We start from the raw sequence: 23629 nt of genomic DNA on the forward strand, positions 1-23629 counted from the left end.
TGGGAACAGAAGGCTCCTTACAGGAAATTTTTAATTCATTTAAGACTTAATTTTACTTTTTTGAAAAAACAAAACAAAAAAATTATTTCTGGAAGAGACTGCTGAGAAGATCTCCCTCCTTTGGCCAGAAGAGCAGAGAAGGCTGTAAATCAAGGAAAAGGTGAAGTAATAAATTATGAGGAAAGCTTCAGTATTCCAAGTATATAAAGACTATTTATTTTTCCTGTGTCTATATTTTCTCTTTTTGTGGAGGAGAGGAAATTCTAAAAATATTTGATAGATGTTTTGCCATTAACATCAGAAAAGTGTGTGGGGGGAAAGAAAGGAGGGAGGGAGAGGGGGTCAATTTTGTTTAATTAGTAGAAAAAGCAACATAAATCAAAGCAGTCTATTGAGGCCAGTTCTGAGAATATAATGAATTTATTTACAGTGTAAGTGATTTAATATTTTCAATCTGCTTTTTGTTTTAACCTTTTATTGGGGGAGGGTTGACTTTCTAAAGCCTGGGTAGTTTGAAACTTGGCTAAGTACCTTTGGGTTTTTCATTGTGGAAGCAAATATTATCATTTTAATGTTAAACAACTTGCAAGTATTAAATGGCTCATTTGTGATTTACTTTACAGATTTCCCCCTTCAGCTCTAACGATTACATTAAGGCTCCTGCGTCTTATTGGAAAGAATTTATTATAAATCAGAAAGTGTTAGAGGTTCAAAGATTGACATTTCTGAGTGCTGATACTTTGTCTTTTCATGCCATGCAAACAGGTCTAACGTTTATAGATTCTTAAACGTTCAAGGGAAGTTGTGGAAATTCCCAGATTTCTTTTTAAGTTGGAGGAAGCCAAGTTTTGATTTTTGCTTTTACTTTTTTTTTAAGTGTGAAGTTTAAAGTAAGCAAATGAGGGAGATGATAGCTTCCGAGAAGGGGTGACACCCACCCAAACTAAGCAGCAAACGTTAGCTAAAGCTAGTTAGCTCAGCAGCTAACAATGGGAAAAGGGAGCCGAGATGAGCGAGGGTCTGTGAGAGGGCGCTGTTTCACCCAACCTTGGTAAAACTGTGGAGCATCAGCCAGAAACCAGGCTTGATAAAGGTCAGGCTCCCTTAATCATCTCAAATCTCTAAATCACACTAGCCTTCTACAGAGTATTGAAATCTACCAGTGGGGTTGTCTGTCTAGAAGACAAACATCTCTTGAATGGTTCCCAACCACCCGGGTTCATTTCCGAAAGATAGAGGAGTCCGTGGGGAGGGCGTTCACATCCGCTGCAAGCCCTCCCTAGACGATACTGCCCAGTAATTCAGAGCAGTCTTTCTTCCCCGCCCAACAGTTTTGGGAAAAAACCCCTGCTTTCCCTTCGCTTCTCCGAGGCAGAGCAGCTTAGAGCGATAGTTCCGCTGCTTCTGCAGGCTGAAGCGACAAGGATAGAGTCACCCTAGAATATGTAACAGGGGACACGGGGTGGGTGGGGGGGGGGCGGGGAACAGAGTAGGTTATCGGGGAAAAGAGCGGGTTAGACTCCTGTCTGTGGGCGGAAGGGCCGTGTGCGCTCCCCAGGAGTTTTCGGTCCCCCTCTGCAATTCAAAAGGGGGTCTCCATCCTGTGCGCGGGCTTTCTTGGGCAGGCTCCAGATGTCCTCAGCTGTTCTGAGACAGCAAGAAATGCCATCTCGACCTGAAGTCTGAAACCGTTTTTACTCTTCTATGCGAAGGATTCCCCCCTGCCTAGTCAACACTCCCCACTCAGCCTGTCCCAGGAAAGGGCCAGGGAGGAGGGTTCCCATCACGCTCCCGGAGCTCCCAAAGCGGGCTTAAGGCTCGTAAAAGGCACTGGCCAAAGGCCCGCGACCTCCCCGCCGAGGATGCCGGGCGCCCGGGCTCTCGCCCCGGCTCCTCGGCCTCCTCCTTGCCGACCGCCCCCGGCGGCCTGGGCGCCCGCGGGGCTCGAGTCCCGCGGGTCTCGGCTGCAGCTGCGCGACGGGGGTCGTGGCTGCTCCGGGCGGTCCGCACGCCCTCGGGACCTCGGCTTGCAGATCCGCGGAGCGGTCCGGGGCCGGAGGGACCCGGCGGGAACGTGCGGATCCGCCCACGCCCCCGGCCCCGGGCTGGCGCGGCGGGGCCAGCGCTCCGGGGTGGGGCTCGGGGGAGCTCCGGGCAACGCCGGGGGCCGCGGGGAGGGAGGGGGGCTCCCCGTGGCCGGCGGGATGTTCCCGGCTCGGGGCTCCCCTCCGGCCGCTCCGGCCGCCCGTCGCCTCCCCCGCCCCCCGCGCGCCCGCGCCCTCGCTCGCCCCGCGCGCGTTCCTAGGGCGCCACCTCTTTGCGACTCGCTCACTTCTCCGGCAGGTTTGCCTGCGAGCGTGTGAACATTCCTCTGCTCGGCTTTCCACTCTCCTCCAACCTGCGCCGCCCGGCCAGCATGCCTCCCCGGTCTTGAAGCGGGGCCGCTGCTGCCTTGCCGCTCGATCAGGCCGCCGCCGCCCCCTCCGCGCCGCTGCTAACCCGCCCTCGCCGCCACCTGGCCCTCCTGATCGACGACACACGCACTTGAAACTGGTTCCCAGGGTGTGTGGAATCAACTTTCCGGAAGCAACCAGCCCACCAGAGGAGGTAGACAGACAGCTAGGTATATATATGTGGGTCTCGCTGCAAGTGGCTCTGGAACAAGACGGCCTAGTTCGCAAAGAAGCGGACTTCGGAAGGGGAAACTTTCTTTTTTTTTTTTAAGAAGGGGTTAGCCCTGCTTCCCGAACCCAAGATACTGCCGGCCAGATTAATTAGACATTGCTATGGGAGACGTGTAAACACGCTGCTCATCATAGATACATATATAAACCCATTTCATTTTGTTATTATTTCGGAGGAGGCGCCTCTGATTTTTCTTTTTTTTTTCTTCCTCTTTTTGGTCCCTTTTTGCCTGTGTGGTTTGGAAAAAGCACAGTAGTTTGTTCCTAAATAAGTAAGTGCCGAGAGGCTCCAGAGAAAGTTTTTTTCTTGTTCTTTGCAACTTGGGAGATGCCCTTGAGGAGGCTATTTGAGAGCAGGCTGAAGGGGCGCAGCGGGGTAGTGCGGGGAGATGGAGATGCCGGACTGACACTTCGGGCCCCTTTCCTCTCCGTTGCAGGTCCCCAGAGAGAGAGGATACGATGCTGTGGAGGCTGGTTCAGCAGTGGAGCGTCGCGTTGTTCCTGCTGAGCTACTCGGTGCCCTCCTGCGGGCGCTCGGTGGAGGAGCTCGGCCGCCGACTGTAAGTGCCCGGTCCTCCCCAGGGCGCCGGGTGAGGGCTGGGGAGTCCAGGGGGAGAGGCCATCAGGCTGGGGCGCTGCCCAGCGCTCGCCGCGGTCAGTGATGCTCCTCGCCCGGGTTAGAGAGCGGAGAGATCCGCTACCTGCCCGGGGCTGAGCCCGGCTCCTCAAACCCGGCGGGAGAACTGGTTGAACCTCAAGGGGCAACAGGCAAGAGACAAATTTTTTGTGTTTCCATGAGAGGGAGCGTTTTACAGAATCTCCTCTAGGCAAAATCTCCTTTAGTGAAAAAAAAGGGTTACTTTCAGGACCTGGGAAGATATTGAAACTGTGAAGATTGCAAGAAACTTAGATAACTCGGAGGAAGCTGAGGGGTTCAGGCGACATATGTCTGTGTGCACTTGTATACGTACATACTGCATGTGGGTGACAGGTTTTGTGTGAAAAGCAAAAACTTTACATCTAATTTTATTATGAATGACATAATTTTAAGCATATAAAATGGACCACATTACATAATGTAGGCATATTATATAATGAAGTAGTAACAACTTTGCAATGGCACAACTCCAACATTGGTATTGATACCGTTCAAGAACGCTAGAGTGCTTGATTCCAAAATGAATATTAGGTGTGGAAACTTTTTCCCCCCTTGGAATTATTGCTAACAGCTCTTTAATCTGGAGTCAAATATTTGCACTGTAGACTGAAAACTTGTATCTTGGCATTTTCATTTGGTGATTCTTTAAGGATAATTTTGACTTTAAAATAATCATACCTCAAAGCACACCAGAGAAATAACACCATGTTGTGTGACTGAAAAGTTGGAAGAGTGGGCGAGTACACTAGCTTAATAATCCGTTGGACCTAGCAGTTCATTAATGTGTGTAAGACCATCTTTGGGTGATCTTTAAGCTGCACTCTCGGTGTTCAGGATGGGAAAACCGTAAAGTTTGAGAACTGAGACAAGTTTGCCTCTGGTGAAGGAATTACGGAGAACGTTTACACTAACAATAAAAATAGCAATATCCAATCAAGTTCCTGGTGCTTTCTTGTAAATTCCCAAGGGTGTACAAAAAGGCAACTTTTTATATGTGCCCTTCATCTATTATTATTAAAGCAGAGAATCCTTAAATGAAATTACTTTAGACATGTCTGAACCTTGGCACCAAAATGAAAATCTATTATGAATCTCCTAAGGCAAATTGTGTAGAACATTTTGCTGACGATAAAGCTGCATTGTATTCTTCAAATCAACATTTTGCTGATGTATTTCTGGAAATTGTATTGACTTTTTGCTCATTTTGAAACTTGTATTTAATTCAGTTATGTAAAATCCATATATAAATATAGATGAAGAGTAAATTTTTAAAAGCACACTTAAATGCTGTATTTATTTGGTCAAAAAATACTGTCTTGGAACAGAGCCAATTTTTTTCTTTAAAGTTGCTTAAGAAATACCTGCTTTCTCTTTTGAGAAACAGTAAATGGGCCATGATTAAATCTACAGTTATGGCATAAAAATAGTGCTAAGTTAGTCCTAAAGGCTATTTTTAACTCTTTCCTTGTTGCACCTTGCAAAAGACACATCAGAAACCATTTAGCAGCCAGAGACTCTGTTATAGTTTTGTTTGTGGGTGAAATACAATATTGCAGTTAAACACTCACACTCAGCAGATGGTTATAAAACTACCACAAAACATTCTTATAGTTAGTGGCTAATAGATCATCACATTACAGCCATGGTTTTTCATGGAGGCTGAAATCATCAGCAGATTAAAAGGTTTCATCAAATTATTGCAGCCAAATGGAGTTTAAAAAAAGAGTCATTATTTTTGCATTATTACCAAGTAACAGTAAATTTGTGTGCGAGACAAAGCATTAGTCTACTATTACGACGAATCAACCTAGATCCTTGAAAGAAATTTTAACATATAATCAAATCATATTACTCCCCGATTACTTTTCACACCAAGTATTAGGGAAACTGCTTTAGATGTTTTCTAGCTAACGGCTAACTTTTAAGGGAGAGGAAACTACTACAACAATAACAGTTCCCAGGCCATGGCAATGGAGGTTGTGAACCTTCTGGACCTGTGAGTGCAAAAGGACTTTACTTAATGAGTCTAGAGCATGAGTAAGTTGGAGACCTGAGGACATTCTTGTCCAGATGTATGTGGCTTTCAGCAGGTGGCGGTCTTTGTGTTTAACTTAGAAAGAAAGCCCCAGCAGATTCAGAAACCTAAAACATCATTGACTGATTTGCTTGGGAGCCAGACTGGGTCTATTCCACTTAGTGAAAAGCATAACTTTCGACTGAGTCATTTGGGTTGGAAGGGACTTCTGGTGAGTCATCTTAACTCTAACACCCTAACCCTGACTCTTCCATGTACCACAGAACTTTTCTTCTTAAACCCAGATGCCTTCCTTAGGAGCCTAGCATCAGCACGAGCATGCCATCTCTTCCTGTGCTGAAAACGGAATTCCCATCACTCCAGCTATTCCCTATGCTCCATGAGAGCTCCTTAGAAATTGAATCTTCTTCCCTGAAAACTCCCTTGAGAGTGATTTTTTTTTAAGGCAGAAGAGCTCTATTTTGACTGAATTCAGAGTTATCTGTGTTAAGCATTTCCTCCACATTTTTGCATCTTTTAATAATAATCAAAGGAGACCATGAACATAGCATACTTGTTTTTCCATGTTGGGTATGTAATAAATGTCATGTGAACCATTGTGCTATGCAATGTTTACAGACATATAAAGTAACAGACTGTTACTGAGGCCATATTTACTTAAGTACTTCAGAATTAACTTAAGTACTTCAGAATTATCTAAAGTGAAAGCCTCCGTAATTGGAACATGTTGCCCACCACCCGTGTACATCTAGTTTGTACATGCTAGTCACTTACCCTTGTCTCAGTTAATGTCTTATTTGGAAAATAAATAGAACACTCCATGGACCTTGTTGACAATAAAGGCACTATTATATTCCTGATCCTCTAGTGTAGTTGCTCAATCAGAAATTCATTCTTCACAATATTTTCAATGCAGACACCTTTGAGCTAGTAAGTAAATTATGTAACAGCATTTCAGATTTAACATTTAAGAAAGTCTGTGTTTTCTAATATATTAATAATTACCCCAAAGGCAGAAAGAATCTTTGTACCCCATGAAAGATGTACTATTTTAATCTGGACAAATTTGTACCATATTGTAGGCTTTTTATAAAACAGAGGATAGAATGATCACTCCATTTCCCATGAGAACCATCCTGGGAAAGAGCAGTGCCTGAGTTAGGAAGGCACCATGACTCACAGTTGACAGGCTAGCCAGGATGACAGGCATATATGCCAGTCAGAGGAGGCATGAGCAACAGTGGCTTGATTAGAACAGACCAACTGTTAAAAGCTTTGACCCCAAGTTAAGCTAGAATAGGCTGTATTATACATTTGGAGAACAATACAGATGGGTGACTATCTGCCAGGAATTGAGAAAATAATAAAAGCTTCAAATAGTATAATTGATCACACCTAAGAACTTCTTTCTTTAACGTGACATTTTGCTAAAAGATACTTATTAAACTGCAACACTTAGAATACTTGCAAGTATATCAGTCCTATTCTTTAAAAATGTTATTAGACAATATAAATCTGTTGTAGCAAAGCCTCCAATTTGTAGGTTATTAAGAGTTTCCAGGATACTAACTACTGCCACAAAGTAAGTGAATTTTAATCTCGTCACATGTGGCACCTTCAAAAAGGAAGAGAGACTCCTTCATGCCTCATTTAAACCAGGCTCCTGTTAAATTCCTTTCCATTAAGTCATGTCTTTTTTGCACAAGCTTCATGGCTTAAAGTCAGTGCACACGCTAAAATGCTGAAAGGAAGCTGGTATTCTGGCTATAAGGTCCAGAGAAATAATGACTGTGTTTTCATGCCTTACCCTTCTGGGACTCACAATATAACTAGACAATCTCTCCTTCCCCCAGTGATAATCCAGACTAGGAATCCTGGTTCGTTATTCTGGTGATGAAAATGTACTTCTTGGGACAAGCTTGGTCTTCAAGGAAACTGATAAATTGCTGTCCATTTGCCCCTTGCCATGGTGCCTACCACAGTCTCTTTATGACCTTCCTTTGTTGTTTCCTCAACATACACTTCAGCTTCAGTAAGAGAAAGGGTTGAGGAAGTCTAAAAACAATCTTGGTTTTAGAATTAAAAGACTTCGTCTTTGGAGCCTGGTTCTGCCTGTTCTCATCATGTGAGCAAGTGTGAGGCCTTTAATCTCTCTGAACCTCACTTTCCACATCTGTAAAATGAGGAGAGTGCTATTTATTATTGTCATATTTCTCTGAGGAGTTAAAGTTGTATTAGTGAAAGTAATGAGACCAGATGAATCTATCGTAGTGTCAGGGGAATGACAATATGTGGGATGCAGCCCTGTGAAATACCTTCAGATACTTTTTTTTTAATTTTATTTTTTTAAATTTTTGGCTGCATTGGGTCTTCGTTGCTGCGCACGGGCTTTCTCTAGTTGCGGCGAGCGGGGGCTACTCTTCATTGCAGCGCGTGGGCTTCTCATTGTGGTGGCTTCTCTTGTTGCGGAGCACGGGCTCTAGGCACGCAGGCTCAGTAGTTGTGGCTCGCGGGCTCTAGAGCGCAGGCTCAGTAGTTGTGGCACACGGGCTTATTTGCTCCGCGGCATGTGGGATCTTCCCGGACCCGGGCTCGAACCCGTGTCCCCTGCATTGGCAGGCGGATTCTTAACCACTGCACCACCAGGGAAGGCCCCTTCAGATACTTTTGAAAATGAGCCACTTTGGAGGGTTGTTTCAGTGGTAGAAATTGGAGTTAGGTGCAGCATAGTTGTAGCAGACATAATATGACTGATTCATGTATGCAATACTTTAATTTGGTTAATAAATACACACAGAATAATACAAGAATGCATGAATGGACATTTAAGCAAGAGTTGGGGTGTTATCTAAAAGAACTGATAGAGAGTTAGTTTATTCTTTTTCACTATATTTTTATTAGAGTGTTGTTTAAATAGGAAAATCATATTTGTTTCTAGAGATATTTTTAAGACAAAGAACAAATAGAAAAGTGAATTTCTCAGTTAAGTACTAAAGATATTACCCTCTGAAATTCTAAATTAAAAAAAAAAAAGAGACGCACAGATGAAATAGAATGATCTCACTTAATTTAAACACTCAAAGTCATTTTAAAGAGACCACCCACTACTTTACAGAAAATTATGCATGCTCTCTCTGACAGCTGGCCTTCAAATATAGGTTCTTGGTAGCCCATAGTCTAATATCAATCATGTTCAAATTCAGTCTGTTAGGTGGTTTCCTAGACAGGCTTCACAGCTCACTTCATCCTTCAGTCTTTGTTTGCTTTTACTAGTAGAGCTTGCTCTTCTTTGAGATCCAGTAGTAGTAGTATTTTCTCAAGTGGGGAGCAGTATGCGTGCATGCACGCCTGCTCATGCACAAGTATGTCTGGGGCGAGTTCTCAGGTGAAATCAGCCACCTTTTTGTTTCCCAGACTAGGACACCTGGATTTATTTCCCCAACACAACTCTGAAAAATGTGGGGAAAAAAGCCCAATGATTTCTGTCCATTTCTTTGAATAACTGAATCATAATATTTTAAATTGAGAAGACAACATAGAAATCTCAGAATCTGATCCTTTCCTTTTAAACATATGGGGCCCCTGAGGCCCAATAATGTTCATGTTCTCACCAAGGTCACAGACCTAGGGAGCCGCATAGCTGAGGCTGGAGCTGGAGCCTCCTAACGGCCGGCTCTTCCCTTCCGCTCTCGCCCCTTCCCTGCTCAGTCAGCTTGCAGCTCTTCCAGCTTAGTTTGTATCCTGTATGGGATCAACCAGACAATTTAAAGGGCTTTCCTCAAGTCTTTGTGGTCTCTGCCATCTACTAAAATGTCATTGTTTCCTTCCCCTCCTGTTCTTTTTCCCTTAAAGCAAAAGAGCTGTGTCTGAACACCAGCTTCTCCATGACAAGGGGAAGTCCATCCAAGATTTACGGCGACGATTCTTCCTTCACCATCTGATTGCGGAAATCCACACAGCTGAAATCAGAGCTACCTCGGAGGTGTCCCCCAACTCCAAGCCTGTTCCCAACACCAAGAACCACCCCGTCCGATTTGGGTCTGATGATGAGGGCAGATACTTGACTCAGGAAACCAACAAGGTGGAGACGTACAAAGAGCAGCCACTGAAGACACCTGGCAAGAAAAAGAAAAGCAAGCCTGGAAAACGCAAGGAGCAGGAAAAGAAGAAGCGGCGAACTCGATCGGCCTGGCTGAACTCGGGCGTGGCTGGGTGTTGGCTGGAAGGGGACCACCTGTCTGACATCTCCGCGACATCGCTGGAGCTCAATACACGGTAACCGGCTCCCGGGGCCCCAGCTCCTCCTCTGTGTCCCCAGGTGGGGTGTGGAGCCTCTATTCTTCTTTGGCTTGCACAGACCTACAATCTCCTCCCTATCTGTCCCTCAATCAATGGCTCCACAATTTAAAAGCTTACAAAACCAAGATGGCTCAGGATACGGCCTGCCTTAAAGCAGTGTGCTCCTAGCCTTTCAACACCCACGGGGGTTTAATCACCCTGCTTCTTTCTCCACCAACAAACCCCGACACCAATCCTTTAGTGCTCTACTAACCCCTTTCGTTTTTTCACTCAAGCTTTAGAAGCTACTGCACCTTCACCATTTGTTAGAGAAACGTATTGATTTCCCCCACTCACACCATGTCAAGCTTTGATTGTTTTCTCTTTCTTTCTTTTTTTCACTCCAAGGGAGAATGCAGAAGGATTTGATATGACCTACAAACACTACAGAAAAATATCTTACCATAAACAGTTCTCAGCCGTCCACATTTTTTAATTTAAATTTACTTAAAATTTAAATATATTTTCATTTAATTAAATTTAAAATTTTAAACACAGGCTTTAAATTTATTTAATTAAATTTAACTCTGGTTTCTACCAGTTCATGGAACAAAAATCATGATTTCTGAAATTTTTTAAGTATAGACTTTGTTATAAGGTATAAGTTTTTCTCATGTATCTATTTGTCCACTGCAAGTTGAAATACTTCCTCTAGGGTATTATAGTAGGAATAATAAAACCACATCTATGTAGCTTGTTTATTCTTAGCTCACAGATGCTCATATGCACACACGTTGGAGCCAAAACCCTTAGGTTCAAGTCTTGGGTCTAAACTTATTAAAGCTCATAATGTTGGGCAAGTTCCTTGGTCTTTCTAAGACTAACTCCCCTCTTCGGTGAAATAAAGATAGTACTTGTGCCAACCTCACTGGGTCAGGTGAAGATTAAGTGAGATTACATGGAATTATTATTTGGGTGCTTTTAGATTTCGTTCTGGTTGTACCATCCATCTATCTATCTATCTATCTATCATCTATCTATCTATCTATCTACCTATGTGTGTTTCTGTGAGGCAAAAACGGGGCAAGTATTAATCTCATTTTATAAAATAGAAAACGAAGGCCTTCCACAGTTAAGGCAACTGAACAGACCTGGGAACTGGGATAGGCTGTCCTCAGAACTGCCTTTATTTCATTTCCTGACGCTTAAGTCAGCGCCGTGTTAGCACTGCACTTTACCCCTGCATTTCCGCTGATAGGATCTTTTTTGGTTTTTACTTTTCAGTACAGCTTTTCTGTGGGGTTTGAAAGAAAGAGGAAAACTACACAAGAATGCATCATATGCAATAATGATCTCATTATTTAAAGAGTCCCCTGTTACTTCTCCAATCCTTTCCCCTGACTGGTAGAGATAGGATGACAGAGTGATGTTTCAAAGGGGATTTTGAACCTTTTTACCAACACATCTATCTTCGAGTTACGTTGACAAAACCCATCATTAAATAGCATATAAATAATAGTTATACTGGCTAAGTAGTACAGCTTCAGTAATCAGTGGGCAGTGGCACTAGAGGAGTCTTTAGCATAGTGAATGATCTATCTGCAGATATCTAATGGATCTACAAGGGGTAACAAACCCCGTAAGTCTTGGCTTAATGCACACATTCAGTGTATTTTAAGATATGATCCTAATTGTACATATTTATAACTAATGCAAGTGTTTTACTTTATTGCCAGAACCTATTTTTATCCATTATATATATATATATATAATATATGTTATAAAAACAGAAGTAGAAATACTTTTGAATAAATTCTATTCATTTAAAATTTGCAATGCTCTTAAATATCTGGAGAATTGAAAACCAGCCCTCGTCAATTCTTATCCCAAAGGTGTCTCTAAGTTAAAGCAGATTTAGTAACCGTATGCTAACGCACATATATGGAATCTAAAAAAACGGTACTGAAGAACCTAGGGCCAGGACAGGAATAAAGACGTAGACGTAGAGAATGGACTTGAGGACACAAGGGGGAAGGGGAAGCTGGGACGAAGTGAGAGAATGGCATGGACATATACACACTACCAAATGTAAAATAGCTAGCTAGCGGGAAGCAGCTGCATAGCATAGGGAGGTCAGCTCGGTGCTTTGTGACCACCTAGAGTGGTGGGATAGGGAGGGCGGGAGAGAGGCTCAGGAGGGAGGGGATGTGGGGATACATGTATATGTATAGCTGATTCCCTTTGTTGTACAGCAGAAACTAACACAACATTGTAAAGCAATTATACTCCAATAAAGATATTAAAAAAAATAGATTTAGTAAAAATTAGGCAGTACCCTAATCAAATCCAGACCTAGGACTGAAAGAAGTAGAATACTTCTGCTTCTCCTTTCTGTTCCCTGGTTCTGAGGGATGTTCGTGGAAAGCACTGTTCATTTGGCAGCCAGATGTTGGCATTCTCCCAATACAATGCAATAGAGGTGTAGGGAAGAGTGGGGAAATTCAGGAGTGTACTGATGAGAACATATGGGGTCATGCAAATTTTGTAATCCAACTAGAATCTTTTCAGAATAACTACTTTAAAGATTTGTAAGCCTCCAACCTTTTATTAATGTCCTCTTTTTAATCTCTTTGCATTATTATACTATGATCTAAGAGGCTTGATGATATAGCAGGCACAGACTTTATTATAATATATAATAGTGGTGGTATTTCTTAAAAGAAACTATTGTGCTAACACTGTCTGGATCCTCTCACGTGAACCATTCAGTGGAAAATACATAGCTTTAAATTTTGGAAATTACATTTTGGAATTTTTGATGTTGCAAATGAGATGTCCAGTTACAGTAGAACTCATTTAATTGAGACCATATCATTTGCCTTGGCAAACACTGATTTAGAAATAATAGAAAAGCTTTTCAGTACTCAGAAGAGCTAGAGGTCTAAAGTGTTGTCATACTCATATGTGTAATAAACATATACATATACTTTTAGGTCGTGGTATATATTTTACCTGACTGTTCCACTGCATGCCTTTGTTAAAGAGAAACCAGAAGGACAGATAACAAGCAAACTGGCTGGGCAGGGTGAAACTTAATCAAAAGATCTTTTCCTTGGTCCTTTAATTTATTTCCTTTTTCTTTCCTTCTGAGGAAATAATTGTTTGAGACTATTCATTCCCTCCCTGCTTGTGTTACTCAATTCACTAAATACCATTTAGTACCAAGACCTTTAAAAATCAGTACACTAAGCAAATTATTGAGTTTGACAGTTGCCTTTTGGACTTTATTCATAGCATCCATCCATATCCACCTACCATTTAAAATTTTAATCGTAAACTATTTTTTTTTCTGTGTAACTAGGAGCTATTTCATCATTCCAAACAAGACTCTTGGTGAAGAGGTCAATTCCTTAAGACATTAAAACCCCCTAAATGCTAAACTTGTTTTTCATTCTTCAAGCTGCACATAAAATTCCTAAATTGTCAAGAGTTTGCTTCTTGGTAGGTCTGCCATGTAAAACTCTGGCTGTTAATGCAGTGACACAGCCAATCAGATTCCATTCCGTAGTTGTTTCCTTGACACCAATATGTATTCCCTGAAATAGACCACACAGAGAGGAGAGAAAAGGAGAGAGAAAAGCAGAGAAAAAGTCACTAGTTCATCTTAAAATACTGTCATTACAGTGTTTAAAAGGGTTCGAAAAGGTGTCAGTCCCAAGTGGTAACTTATTCTGGGTAATAAAACAAACACAGTGATGTGAAATATTGTTATTTTATACTTTTAAATTAATTGATTCTTATTCTCTAATTTAAAATGGGCTTTCCCAATCTCTAATGCAAGATTCAGTCAAAAAACTAGCAGCAATTCTATCTTAGTTTTGGCTTCAAAAACTAAAGTCCAATGATAGTTTTATTCATTAGTGTTTAAGGACAGCTAAAGAAGGACAGATATCATCAAATCAAACATACTTTGTTTAATTACACATCCTTCTAACCTTTACCCCAAATCACACACTCTACCCTCACAACAGCCCATTATCTTAGTGAGAGATTGGCCCAATGAGAACCTGAACAGAATAAGCAAGCTGTGCATCACCTCTGTTGGGCATCACCGGGAATAAACTTCTAAGCAAGGTGTATTTAATGATGTATTGCACAGCCTGGCCTTATTTCTGAATTCTCAAATTTGTCCCTTACCCATTTTCCTTTCTGCTGTACATTGACTATTTCATCAGATTAAAGACTCGGCCTGTAGCAGAGGTTCTAGAAAGTCAGGTGGATCCCACAAGCACCTTCTGTAAAAGATATTTACAAGCAGTCCCCTGAATCTCTTTCTATTGTGATTCTGTGTTCCTTAATTTACATCCTTTATTTTATGTCTCTTCATTTGTAAAGAGAATTAACCTGTTCTCTTCTTTCCCTTCTTTCTCTTTACAGGAGGCATTGAAATTTTCAGCAGAGACGTTCAGAAGACGTATTGCAGGATTCTGTAATAATGAACATATGGAAAGTATTAGAAATATTTATTGTCTGTAAATACTGTAAATGCATTGGAATAAAACTGTCTCCCCCATTGCTCTATGAAACTGCACATTGGTCATTGTGAATATTTTTTTTTTGCCAAGGCTAATCCAATTATTATTATCACATTTACCATAATTTATTTTGTCAACTGATGTATTTATTTTGTAAATGTGTCTTGGTGCTGCTGAATTTCTATATTTTTTGTAACATAATGCACTTTAGATATACATATCAAGTATGTTGATAAATGACACAATAAAGTGTCTCTATATTGTGGTTGATTTTAATGAATGCCTAAATAATTATCCAAACTGATTTTCCTCTGCGCATGTAAAAATAGCAGTATTTTAAATTTGTAAAGAATGTCTAATAAAATATAATCTAAATTACACCATGACTCAGAAGGTAACTTTTATGTGTACATAGATATATCCTTTAAGATTTCTAGTAGAAGAAACATGATGTAATTTTTAACTGTATTTGAATATGGTCTTAAGTTTAATATGTTTATATTGGTACAAATTCCAACATTTTCACATTAGTTTAAAACCACTTAAAATGTATTTTGTCCGATATTTAAGTTCAATTCAGCAGAACGGCTGAATTATCTAGACATCATTTTATGAAGTACATCCAATTCAAGGTGAAGAGTGGAGAGGGCAGAAAAAAAGCAGAGAAAAGTCAGGAGAAAAAAAATTAAAGAAACTTAGTCCAGAGAGTTAGCCAGAGTTGAAAAACAGGAAGAGAGGCAGATCAGGAACTTTAAGGCCAGGGGTAAGTTTAATCAATGTAAAGTTTAATTTGAGAGAGCTTTTGCCCCTATTGGTCACATAATAAGCATAAAAGAGCTACTTGAGAATTCTACCTGTTAACCTTTCCTACCAGAGAAAGGAGAGAGACTCAGGTTTGGGAGGTGTGTGGCAATTCAAAAAGCTGTCACCGGGGCTTCCCTGGTGGCGCAGTGGTTGAGAGTCCGCCTGCCGATGCAGGGGACACGGGTTTGTGCCCCGGTCCGGAAAGATCCCACATGCCACGGAGCGGCTGGGCCCGTGAGCCATGGCCGCTGAGCCTGCACGTCCGGAGCCTGTGCTCCGCAACGGGAGAGGCCACAACGGTGAGAGGCCCCCGTACCAAGAAAAAAAAAAAAAAAAAAGCTGTCACCGGTGAAGATAGCTTTCGTGGGACATACCAGTTCCAGGGACCAAGTTTGCAAACAGCATGGATGTAATGCCACATGCAATCCCCTTTACATTTTGCATATCATCCTGGTTGTTCCTACCTCTATGTTCAGATGAAAACACAAACATCTTCCTTCTACAGAATCTTTTTCTTTACAGCTGAGAACTCATCAGTAAAAATCCAACACAAGAAAATAAAAAGCCCATGAATCAAGCAAGCACATATTTCATCAGTTTAGGCTCAGTATCATGTTTGGTATCTGTTAGATGTTTGGAGGATGCACAGGAAGCAAACTTCTGTAAATGGGGACTTCCCTGGTGGTCCAGTGGTTAAGATGCCATGCTTCCAATGCAGGAAACCCGGGTTCGGTCCCTGGTCAGGGAACTAGATCCCACATGCATGCTGCAACTAAGAGTCCTCATGCCACAACGAAGATCCCATGTGCCGCAGCTAAGACCCAGCACAGGCAAATATATAGATAGATAGATAGATAGATAGATAGATAGATAGATATTTTAAATTCTGTAAATGCCCTCAAGAGTATACATACGAGTCCGCCTGCTGATGCAGGGGACGCGAGTTCGTGCCCCCGGTATGGGAGGATCCCACATGCCGTGGGCCCATGGCCGCTGAGCCTGCGCGTCCGGAGCCTGTGCTTTGCAACAGGAGAGGCCACAGCGGTGAGAGGCCCGCGTAACACAAAAAAATATATATATACATACGTATACATGAAACAACTAAACGTTGTATTCAAGAAACTGAAATAATCCAAAATTCTATGAATATTTAAAAATGGGGGCTTCCCTGGTGGCGCAGTAGTTGAGAATCTGCCTGCCAATGCAGGGGACACGGGTTCGAGCCCTGGTCTGGGAGGATCCCACATACCGTGGAGCAACTGGGCCCGTGAGCCATGGCCGCTGAGCCTGCGCGTCTGGAGCCTGTGCTCCACAACAAGAGAGGCCGCGACAGTGAGAGGCCCGCGCACCGCGATGAAGAGCAGCCCCCACTTACCACAGCTAGAGAAAGCCCTCGCACAGAAAGGAAGACCCAACACAGCAAAAATAAATAATTAATAAACTCCTACCCCCAACATCAAAAATAAAATAAAATAAAAAAATAAAAATGGGGGGAAAATCACATAGGGAGAGATTAGGCTGATCTGGATGTGAGTAAGATAATGTTTCTGGGAGGAATATTCTAAGATTGAACTTATTCATAGCTTCACTTAAGTCCCATAGCCTTCAAGCAGTGCCCATCTTACTATTTTGGGTAAGAATGTTGAATCTATGTTAGTGAGCACACATGAGAATTTGTGCTTAGCTCACTTGTGAATTTGTTGCATATGGTTTTTATATCTAAGGAATATGCAGAAGTTAAGACCAATACGTTAAACCTGTATAAAGCAACTAGCTTGGAGAGCCTTAAAACCAGATATAACCATATTTTGCAAAACTCCATCTGAAACTCTAAGTCTTAAGACTGCACCAAACCCTTATGTGTTGTTCACATGAAAAGTGTTTTTTAAACGCTAATGTGGTAAATACCTGGACATAACGGCAGGGAAGCATCAGATTCAAGTCATCTTTAGGCTTTTCTTCACAAATAGTCCATTCCTGAAATGAAAAGGGGGAATTTATAGTTACCAGTTCTGACCAAAACATTATTAATGCCATTATTACCTTCAGTCATATCCTTGGTCTTCAAGTAGTGATAGGAGTAAAATCATAGGATAAGGGATGGGATGGGAAGATGAAGGAAGAAAAAAACCTTTGGGGGAAAAAGTCATTTTTTCTGACATTGTTATTTTCTATGAAAGAAAAACTGAAATACATAATTTAAGATAATAAGTGTTTGAATGTAAATAAACTCTTAGCAAATTACGGCCTAAGTGAATATGGCTCATGCTTGACTTAAGTAATTTTTATAAAGCAGTAATGATTTAAATAGAGGCAAGTTGGACTAAGTATTCTGGAATTAAAAACTAAAACCTAATCTGCTAACTCACTATTGCCTTCCACAAATTTTATTCAGACAGAAATTTGGTATATAATTAGATACCTAAGACATATTTATGGACATTGGGAAGTCCAACTACAAAAGACAAGGAGTGGTACTTATGTGTGAAGACCCTATTCCTTGCCTCTGTGTTTTCTTAGCCATCATTGTAAAACAGGTGCAGGGCTACATAAGTGATAAACCCAGATCAGTGTTGACATTATTGGTCCTGAAAATACCTAAAATCAACATTGGCATCTAGCTTCCTTGTTACAAAAATTGGGAATGCAGGCAGCATCAATCTGAGAAATAAGGGGAAATTGAAGCTTTTCTTAGGAAATAGCATAATTATACACCTTGATGGTTAAGAATTTTGTTTTAATTTTCCATTACCTAACCTTAGTACCTGTTGAGCAAAGTAGTTATTTAACTTTCTATAACTACCATACAAGGACAAAGGGAGTCAATTGTTTTAAAATTCAAAAAGTTCTTTAATATACTATATATAATGGACCCAACAAGAAGAACAAAGTCAAGAATTACTTTGATTTTATCTTATAGTCAATTCATTAAGTGAATCCTGAAATATGGTTTAATAGATGCTCAAAGTGCTTAAAGAACACAAATTAATGCCTTTTGCAAGAAATTCTGATATACTTAAACCATCACAGGGCATTAACTTTAGGATAATCTAGGGTTTAATTCTAGAGCATCTTACAGTTTAACTGCTATTTTTCCCTTTGGCTACAAAGTTCATGGAAAAACAGAACGAGCTGTGAACAGAAACAATATGTTGAAGTTCAGTGGGTTCATCTTCTGTAACAGGGTGCACTTTTATTGAGAGTTCTAAGTGTTCCCAGGAGGTATTCCCAGTAGAGCCATCGTTCATTCCTTAAACAAAGGGTAAAAGACATCCCAGGCACAAATACTGGCTACTTCTTATTTAATAACTCAGAAGGTGTTAACAGTAAGACTGTCATCAAAGATTCTATCATTGGGCTTCCCTGGTGGTGCAGTGGTTGAGAATCCGCCTGCCGATGCAGGAGACACGGGTTTGTGCCCCGGTCCGGGAAAATCCCACATGCCGCGGAGCGGCTGGGTCCGTGAGCCATGGCCGCTGAGCCTGCGCGTCCGGAGCCTGTGGTCCGCAACGGGAGAGGCCACAACAGTGAGAGGCCTGCGTACCGCAAAAAAAAAAAAAAAGATTCTATCATACAGTTAGCAAAACATGGCCACATGCTAAGCTCCTCCTAAGGACTCAATCAAACGATTCAGAGGAGGTGTTAAATACTGGTAGCTACGAAGATTCCAAAGGCTGAAGGTATTACTTCACTGAATTATACTATCATGTGTCCTGGGTCAACTCCTTAAGAGAAGTACTGTTACTTCCAAGTTGCCAATGTTACTTCCCTAATTATTCTGTGAACTTATTGAGGGCAGGAACCTTGTCTTAGTCAATGTATATCATCCAACACTAGATAACAGCATTAATACATAGCAGGTGCTCAAGAAATGTTCATTGAACAGAACTTGAAAGTTCTTTCAGTTTCTGGATGAATGGACTGAAAAGCAGAGTTAAGCAAAAAGTCTGCTGGACGTAGGAGATGGATCAGAGTTTTGAGTATTTCAGACTCCCGTGTCATGTCATTCTCTTATTCCAATAACAAGAAGCTCAGAGAATGGCTAACTCTTCCAAGGTATCCACCGTTCACCAAAGTGACCTTTGTTTTTCAGCTTCTGGTTTACTAGGAACTTTTCCAGCCCTGAAAGTACAAGAAGCAAGGGTTTGTGCTGAGTATACAGCAACCTCCCAGAGGAAGCGAGGAGAATTTAAAACATCAGGTTTCCATCCTATGAATATACCGCACAGACGTGACCCACAAGGTCCAGTTGTGCACAGAGAGGCACACAGCTATTTTGTCAGAAGATTAATAGACACAGGTCCCAACCAGAGCTACCCAACAACAGGATGAGAACATTCACATCTCTGTGCAAGTTCCTGATACGCTCACATTTCCAAGCGCAAAGCACAAGGGATATGTTTTCAAACTGCGTTTTAATTAAACTTCAAAACATCTTCCAGAGAATTTCCTTACGTTTCCCTCCAAACTGGAAGACATTTACAAATGACAAAATGTGTCACCCCTGCAAACATGGATTGTTTTAATGGTGACCCTTACTCCTTGCCAAGTCTACTTTGCTTTGGGGCCTGAAAAGCGAAATCACCCATCCATCTTCCACTTGAGCTCACTGGCTTGTCACTGAAGAACTGCTGGCAGATAACTCTGTTGAGCTGCTCCATGTTCTACAAAATGAAAGCAAAACAATTACAAACTGCGCCATGTTGGATTTAGTAATTCTATATTCACATTACTCTTTCTTTCACTCCTCATGAGTTTTAGTAGAACGCTTGAGTCAATGTAGAATACAAACAATACATTGAAGTGTTGTATCATGGCTATCTATAGGTGAAAGAAACTAGAAAACAGGCATGTTGTCTTAAGGAGAATTTTTTTCTCTTCGGATGACAGAGTGAGAGTCTCTTAATTCCTCAAGAACTAGAAATTTTATTCCATAACAACATTTTATGACATTATAACAACTAGTATGTCATAAAGAATAAGTTAGCCTATCACATTGCCTGATATAATAGAGCTAATACTTGTTTTCCACTAGCTTATTATGCCCAGGTTGCACTAACCTAATTAATCTTTCCAAGCATCTCATGAGGTAGAGGTTTGTTGTCTCCATTTCACAGGTGATGCAGTTTTGCCTGAGACGGATTAGACAACCTGCCCAAGAACAAGCAGAGGTCACAGGGCAGAGAAGGGACTCAAAGCCAGGGGCATCTGACTCCTGAGTCTGGACTCTGTGCGCCATTGCTACAGCATTGCAGTAAAGCTTGGTCAGAACAAGCATCTTTGAGACAAAACTATTTTGGTCTTGCTTTCAGTGAGTTCAGTGAGATCATAGGTTTGAGATGATCCTATTTTCCTCCACTCTCTACTGTCTGGGAGGGCACCCCTTACCAGCCTCTCTCCTCCTTTCCTCCTTGGCATCTTCTAAGGCTGACTGCAGCCTTCTATTTCACAAAGCTCATAAAGTGCACTCTCTCTCTCTCTCTCTCTCTCTCTCTCACACACACACACACACACACACACACACACACACACACACACACACGCAAGAAGCCCAGGTGTTTGCACAGTCCCATGAATGAGCAGCTGTTGCTTTAAAAGGAAGGTGGCAGAAGAGGCCAGGGAGCAGTGGCTGGCAGGCGGTGTGTAAACTGTACAGAGAGCCACTTTCTGTAAGAAGGCTAAAACATATTTAAAATGGGACCACCTCAGAGATGAAATCTTCCCCCTCCTGTTACCTCTCAACCTGCTCCAAAACTCCAATACTCAGTTTTTCCAAGTGTCCCTCCCCCTCCCCCTTCCCTGGAGTTTGATGATTTTCTGTGTGAACACTTGGCACATTGCAGAGCAGCTGCATTTAGGAGTCACAAACGATCGCCCAATCGCCGCAGTGAATTCTTTCCCCAGCTAACAGATGCACGTGCCCAGCCTGCGTGCCCGGCAGTCCACTGCCCACACGGGGAGACAACGAGTGAGCCAGCATCCTTTCTTTCCAAAGGGTTTTCCTCTCTGGGTTGGCTTTTGGATACTTATTTATTTCTTTTTAAATTACCTGGAAAAGAGGAAAGAAAAAGTTTCCATTGAGATCACCTTGGTTTAGGGAAGAAGAATGCCATTGGTCGCGGGAGGGCGCTGTGAAGGAACAGAGCCAGGCGTGATTTGGGTTTCAGCTTCTTTCTATTGGAAATCAGCCTGGGGATGAAGGTGAAGGTCACACACCAGCTCCTGGAGGTGTTTGCTGGCTTGACTTGGGTTCGAACACCCCGGCCTCTTGAAATCTCCCCACATTTCCCTCCGAGAGTCTGAAATTCCCTACATTTTTTAGTCAAATTTATCCTTCTACTTTTATAGCTCTCGATCTAATTGTGAAGAATCCTGCCCTAATCAGAGCTGTCTTTCTATTTTACACTAAGTGAATCTTCTAAAGAGATACAACTAAATACATATTTTATTCCCAGAGGGACACACAAGTCTTTGGGTAATGGCTACACATACTTTATTAATTCACCGGTTAGGGGAAAAAACCCATATTTTTACTTTTTACTGTGCTGGACTATTAGACCGTGTCCCTCCAATTGGCTATAGCTCTCATGACAGACCTCCTTGTCCCACATTTTCCAAGAATCACATAGATTCATATGCCTGAGTGACGACAATGACAGCTACTCTGTGAACCTAAAGGCAGAGTCAATTCTGTCCTTTCCTGCAGATAACTAGTTTTCTGGTTGATTCTGTCCTGATATCACCTGCTCCTATGGAGTCATGATCAAGAGGCAATTAGCTTGAAAAGTCAATGTCAGAACAGACTGTGTGACACTGATTCGATTGTTGGGCCTGCAGCTCATAAACTACTTGGCCTTTCTGGATGCCATGCTGAATCTGCAATTGCTTATTTTATCTTTTCTTATACCAAATATGTTTTTAGCCATTATTTCCTATTGAGTTCATGCTTTTCTTTGAGGGTTGGCTTAGCAGCAGCCTATTGCCTGGTAAATACATATTTGTTAGTCGGGAGTGACTGGGTCCCCTGGAAACATCTTCTTCATCAGGGTTGGAAGTTGCACTTCCTTGTATTCAACACAAACTGTAGCTTAATACAAATCCTGGACAGTTTCAATCATCTTTTACTGTAGTTATAATGGTGACAATAATAATAATCTCTTATGACTATTTAGTGTTTCTGTAGTCAACCACCACAGAAATAACATCTACAGAGAAACAAATCAACCTTGAGTAATCTATAACAAAAATTCAAAGTTTGAGTGTTTTAAGTACATGCAATGTATTTTATAGTAATAAAATGATAGGGCTTTTCTGATAGGTGAGAAGTAAGAGCTCGAGAATGGTTCTAGGGTGCTTTTCTATTGTTCCAGAAGAAGTCCACTCAGCAGATGCCCTCCTCAACATTCATTCCACACACTTAATAAACATTTCTCATGAGTTAGGCCCAGAGGACATAGAGACAACTGAGGCACAGTCCCTGTTTCAAGGACCCAATAGATTACCTACTGCAGTTGAACTCTGCTAAGCTTTCTGCTGGTACCACCTGGAATTAGGAGGAGAAATATTTCTGCTTCAAATACTGCATCCCTTGTTTAGCGAACACATGTTGTTTGTCTTCCCAGGGAAGGGAAAATATTTGTGCTTCCAGTTGAAAACTATGCAACTAGATTCTAGGCAAAACCTCTCTGGGTTATCAGATTCCGATTCTGTGGAAGTTGTTTTATAATTCTCTGAATTGTAAGTGACGGGTAGCAAGACAAAATAATTCTTGTCTATAATTTTGTCCTGTAGAGGTTCAATTAACTTCTTCCCAACACCCCCAGCCTTGGAAAAAATAGTTTTGCCTCCACTGGCACATTCATTTCAATCTTTTTTGAATGTGTTATAATCTGTCTTGCCCTCTCATTGATTAGTGTATAGAATAAATCTGTAGCACATGTTCATTTACATATCTACATATCTACACCAGACTTTTTTTTTCTTTTTTTAAAATTATCTTGTAACAACAGTAGCTTCCACTTGAGTGATCCACCCTTTCTCCATTCCATGTGTTTTGGAGAACTGGAGGGTTAACACAACCTTCTAGTCCTCGGAGTGAGCAAATGACCCAAACTTTGTCAAACAGAGAACTCCATTATCCCTGATTGGTTTAGGGATGGGCACATGATCAAAACTAGCCAATCAGAGTTGTCTTGAACTTTTCTGCCATGCATTATGGGAATTATGTTCTTACTTCTTTTGCATTCTTGGGTTGTAAGAAAAATGTCTACATTTTTTTTGTGTTCGTCTTCCCCAGTTGCATAAAAGAAGCTGTCCAGTACAGGAAGGAAATAATCCAACTTACAAAGAAAATCAGAGACAAGAAATGAAAAAAGACAACCCATTCAACCTAACAACCTAGTTTTGTTAGGTTCGGTCACATAGATCTAAAGGGTTCTGAAAAACAAGCCTGACTTCTAACTTTCCTGATTTTCCCCTCTCTTCCAACAGCCTTATATCTACTGCAGAGAATGTCTTTGAGCAGCTTAGCTACAATAACAGATCATTTTAAGACCACAGAGATAACTGAGATAAAGAGGGAATAACACACTACTCACTTATATTAAGACAGGCTTAAAGCAGTAGGCAGTCTTTT

At 41.5% G+C, this 23629-nt stretch overlaps 1 protein-coding gene and 1 long non-coding RNA gene across 4 annotated transcripts; one reads left to right on the forward strand and one right to left on the reverse strand.

The window, feature by feature from the left end:
* Positions 1-2336: 2336 nt before the first annotated feature.
* On the forward strand, positions 2337-14570 carry PTHLH (parathyroid hormone like hormone). 3 transcript variants are annotated; one of them, XM_027129354.1, is made up of 4 exons: positions 2337-2607; positions 3122-3244; positions 9230-9652; positions 14093-14570. In XM_027129354.1, the coding sequence occupies exons 2-4, from the start codon at positions 3144-3146 to the stop codon at positions 14100-14102; spliced, it is 534 nt and encodes a 177-aa protein (XP_026985155.1). In that variant the 5' UTR covers positions 2337-2607; positions 3122-3143; the 3' UTR covers positions 14103-14570. The 3 variants fall into 3 exon arrangements, with proteins under 3 accessions (XP_026985155.1, XP_026985153.1, XP_026985154.1); XM_027129352.1 differs by having other exon boundaries at positions 2362-2623; XM_027129353.1 differs by lacking the exon at positions 2337-2607 and adding an exon at positions 2658-2956.
* Positions 12913-22246, reverse strand: LOC113632330 (uncharacterized). Its single transcript, XR_003437764.1, has 3 exons — positions 19534-22246; positions 16903-16971; positions 12913-14142 (listed from the first exon to the last, which is right to left on the reverse strand). It is a non-coding gene; the product is annotated as an uncharacterized LOC113632330 (long non-coding RNA).
* Between the last annotated feature and the right edge of the window lie 1383 nt (positions 22247-23629).

The sequence above is a fragment of the Aethalodelphis obliquidens genome, unplaced genomic scaffold (genome assembly GCF_003676395.1).
Source record: "Aethalodelphis obliquidens isolate GAN/ISIS:26980383/991018 unplaced genomic scaffold, ASM367639v1 scaffold36, whole genome shotgun sequence".
NCBI lineage: Eukaryota > Metazoa > Chordata > Mammalia > Artiodactyla > Delphinidae > Aethalodelphis > Aethalodelphis obliquidens.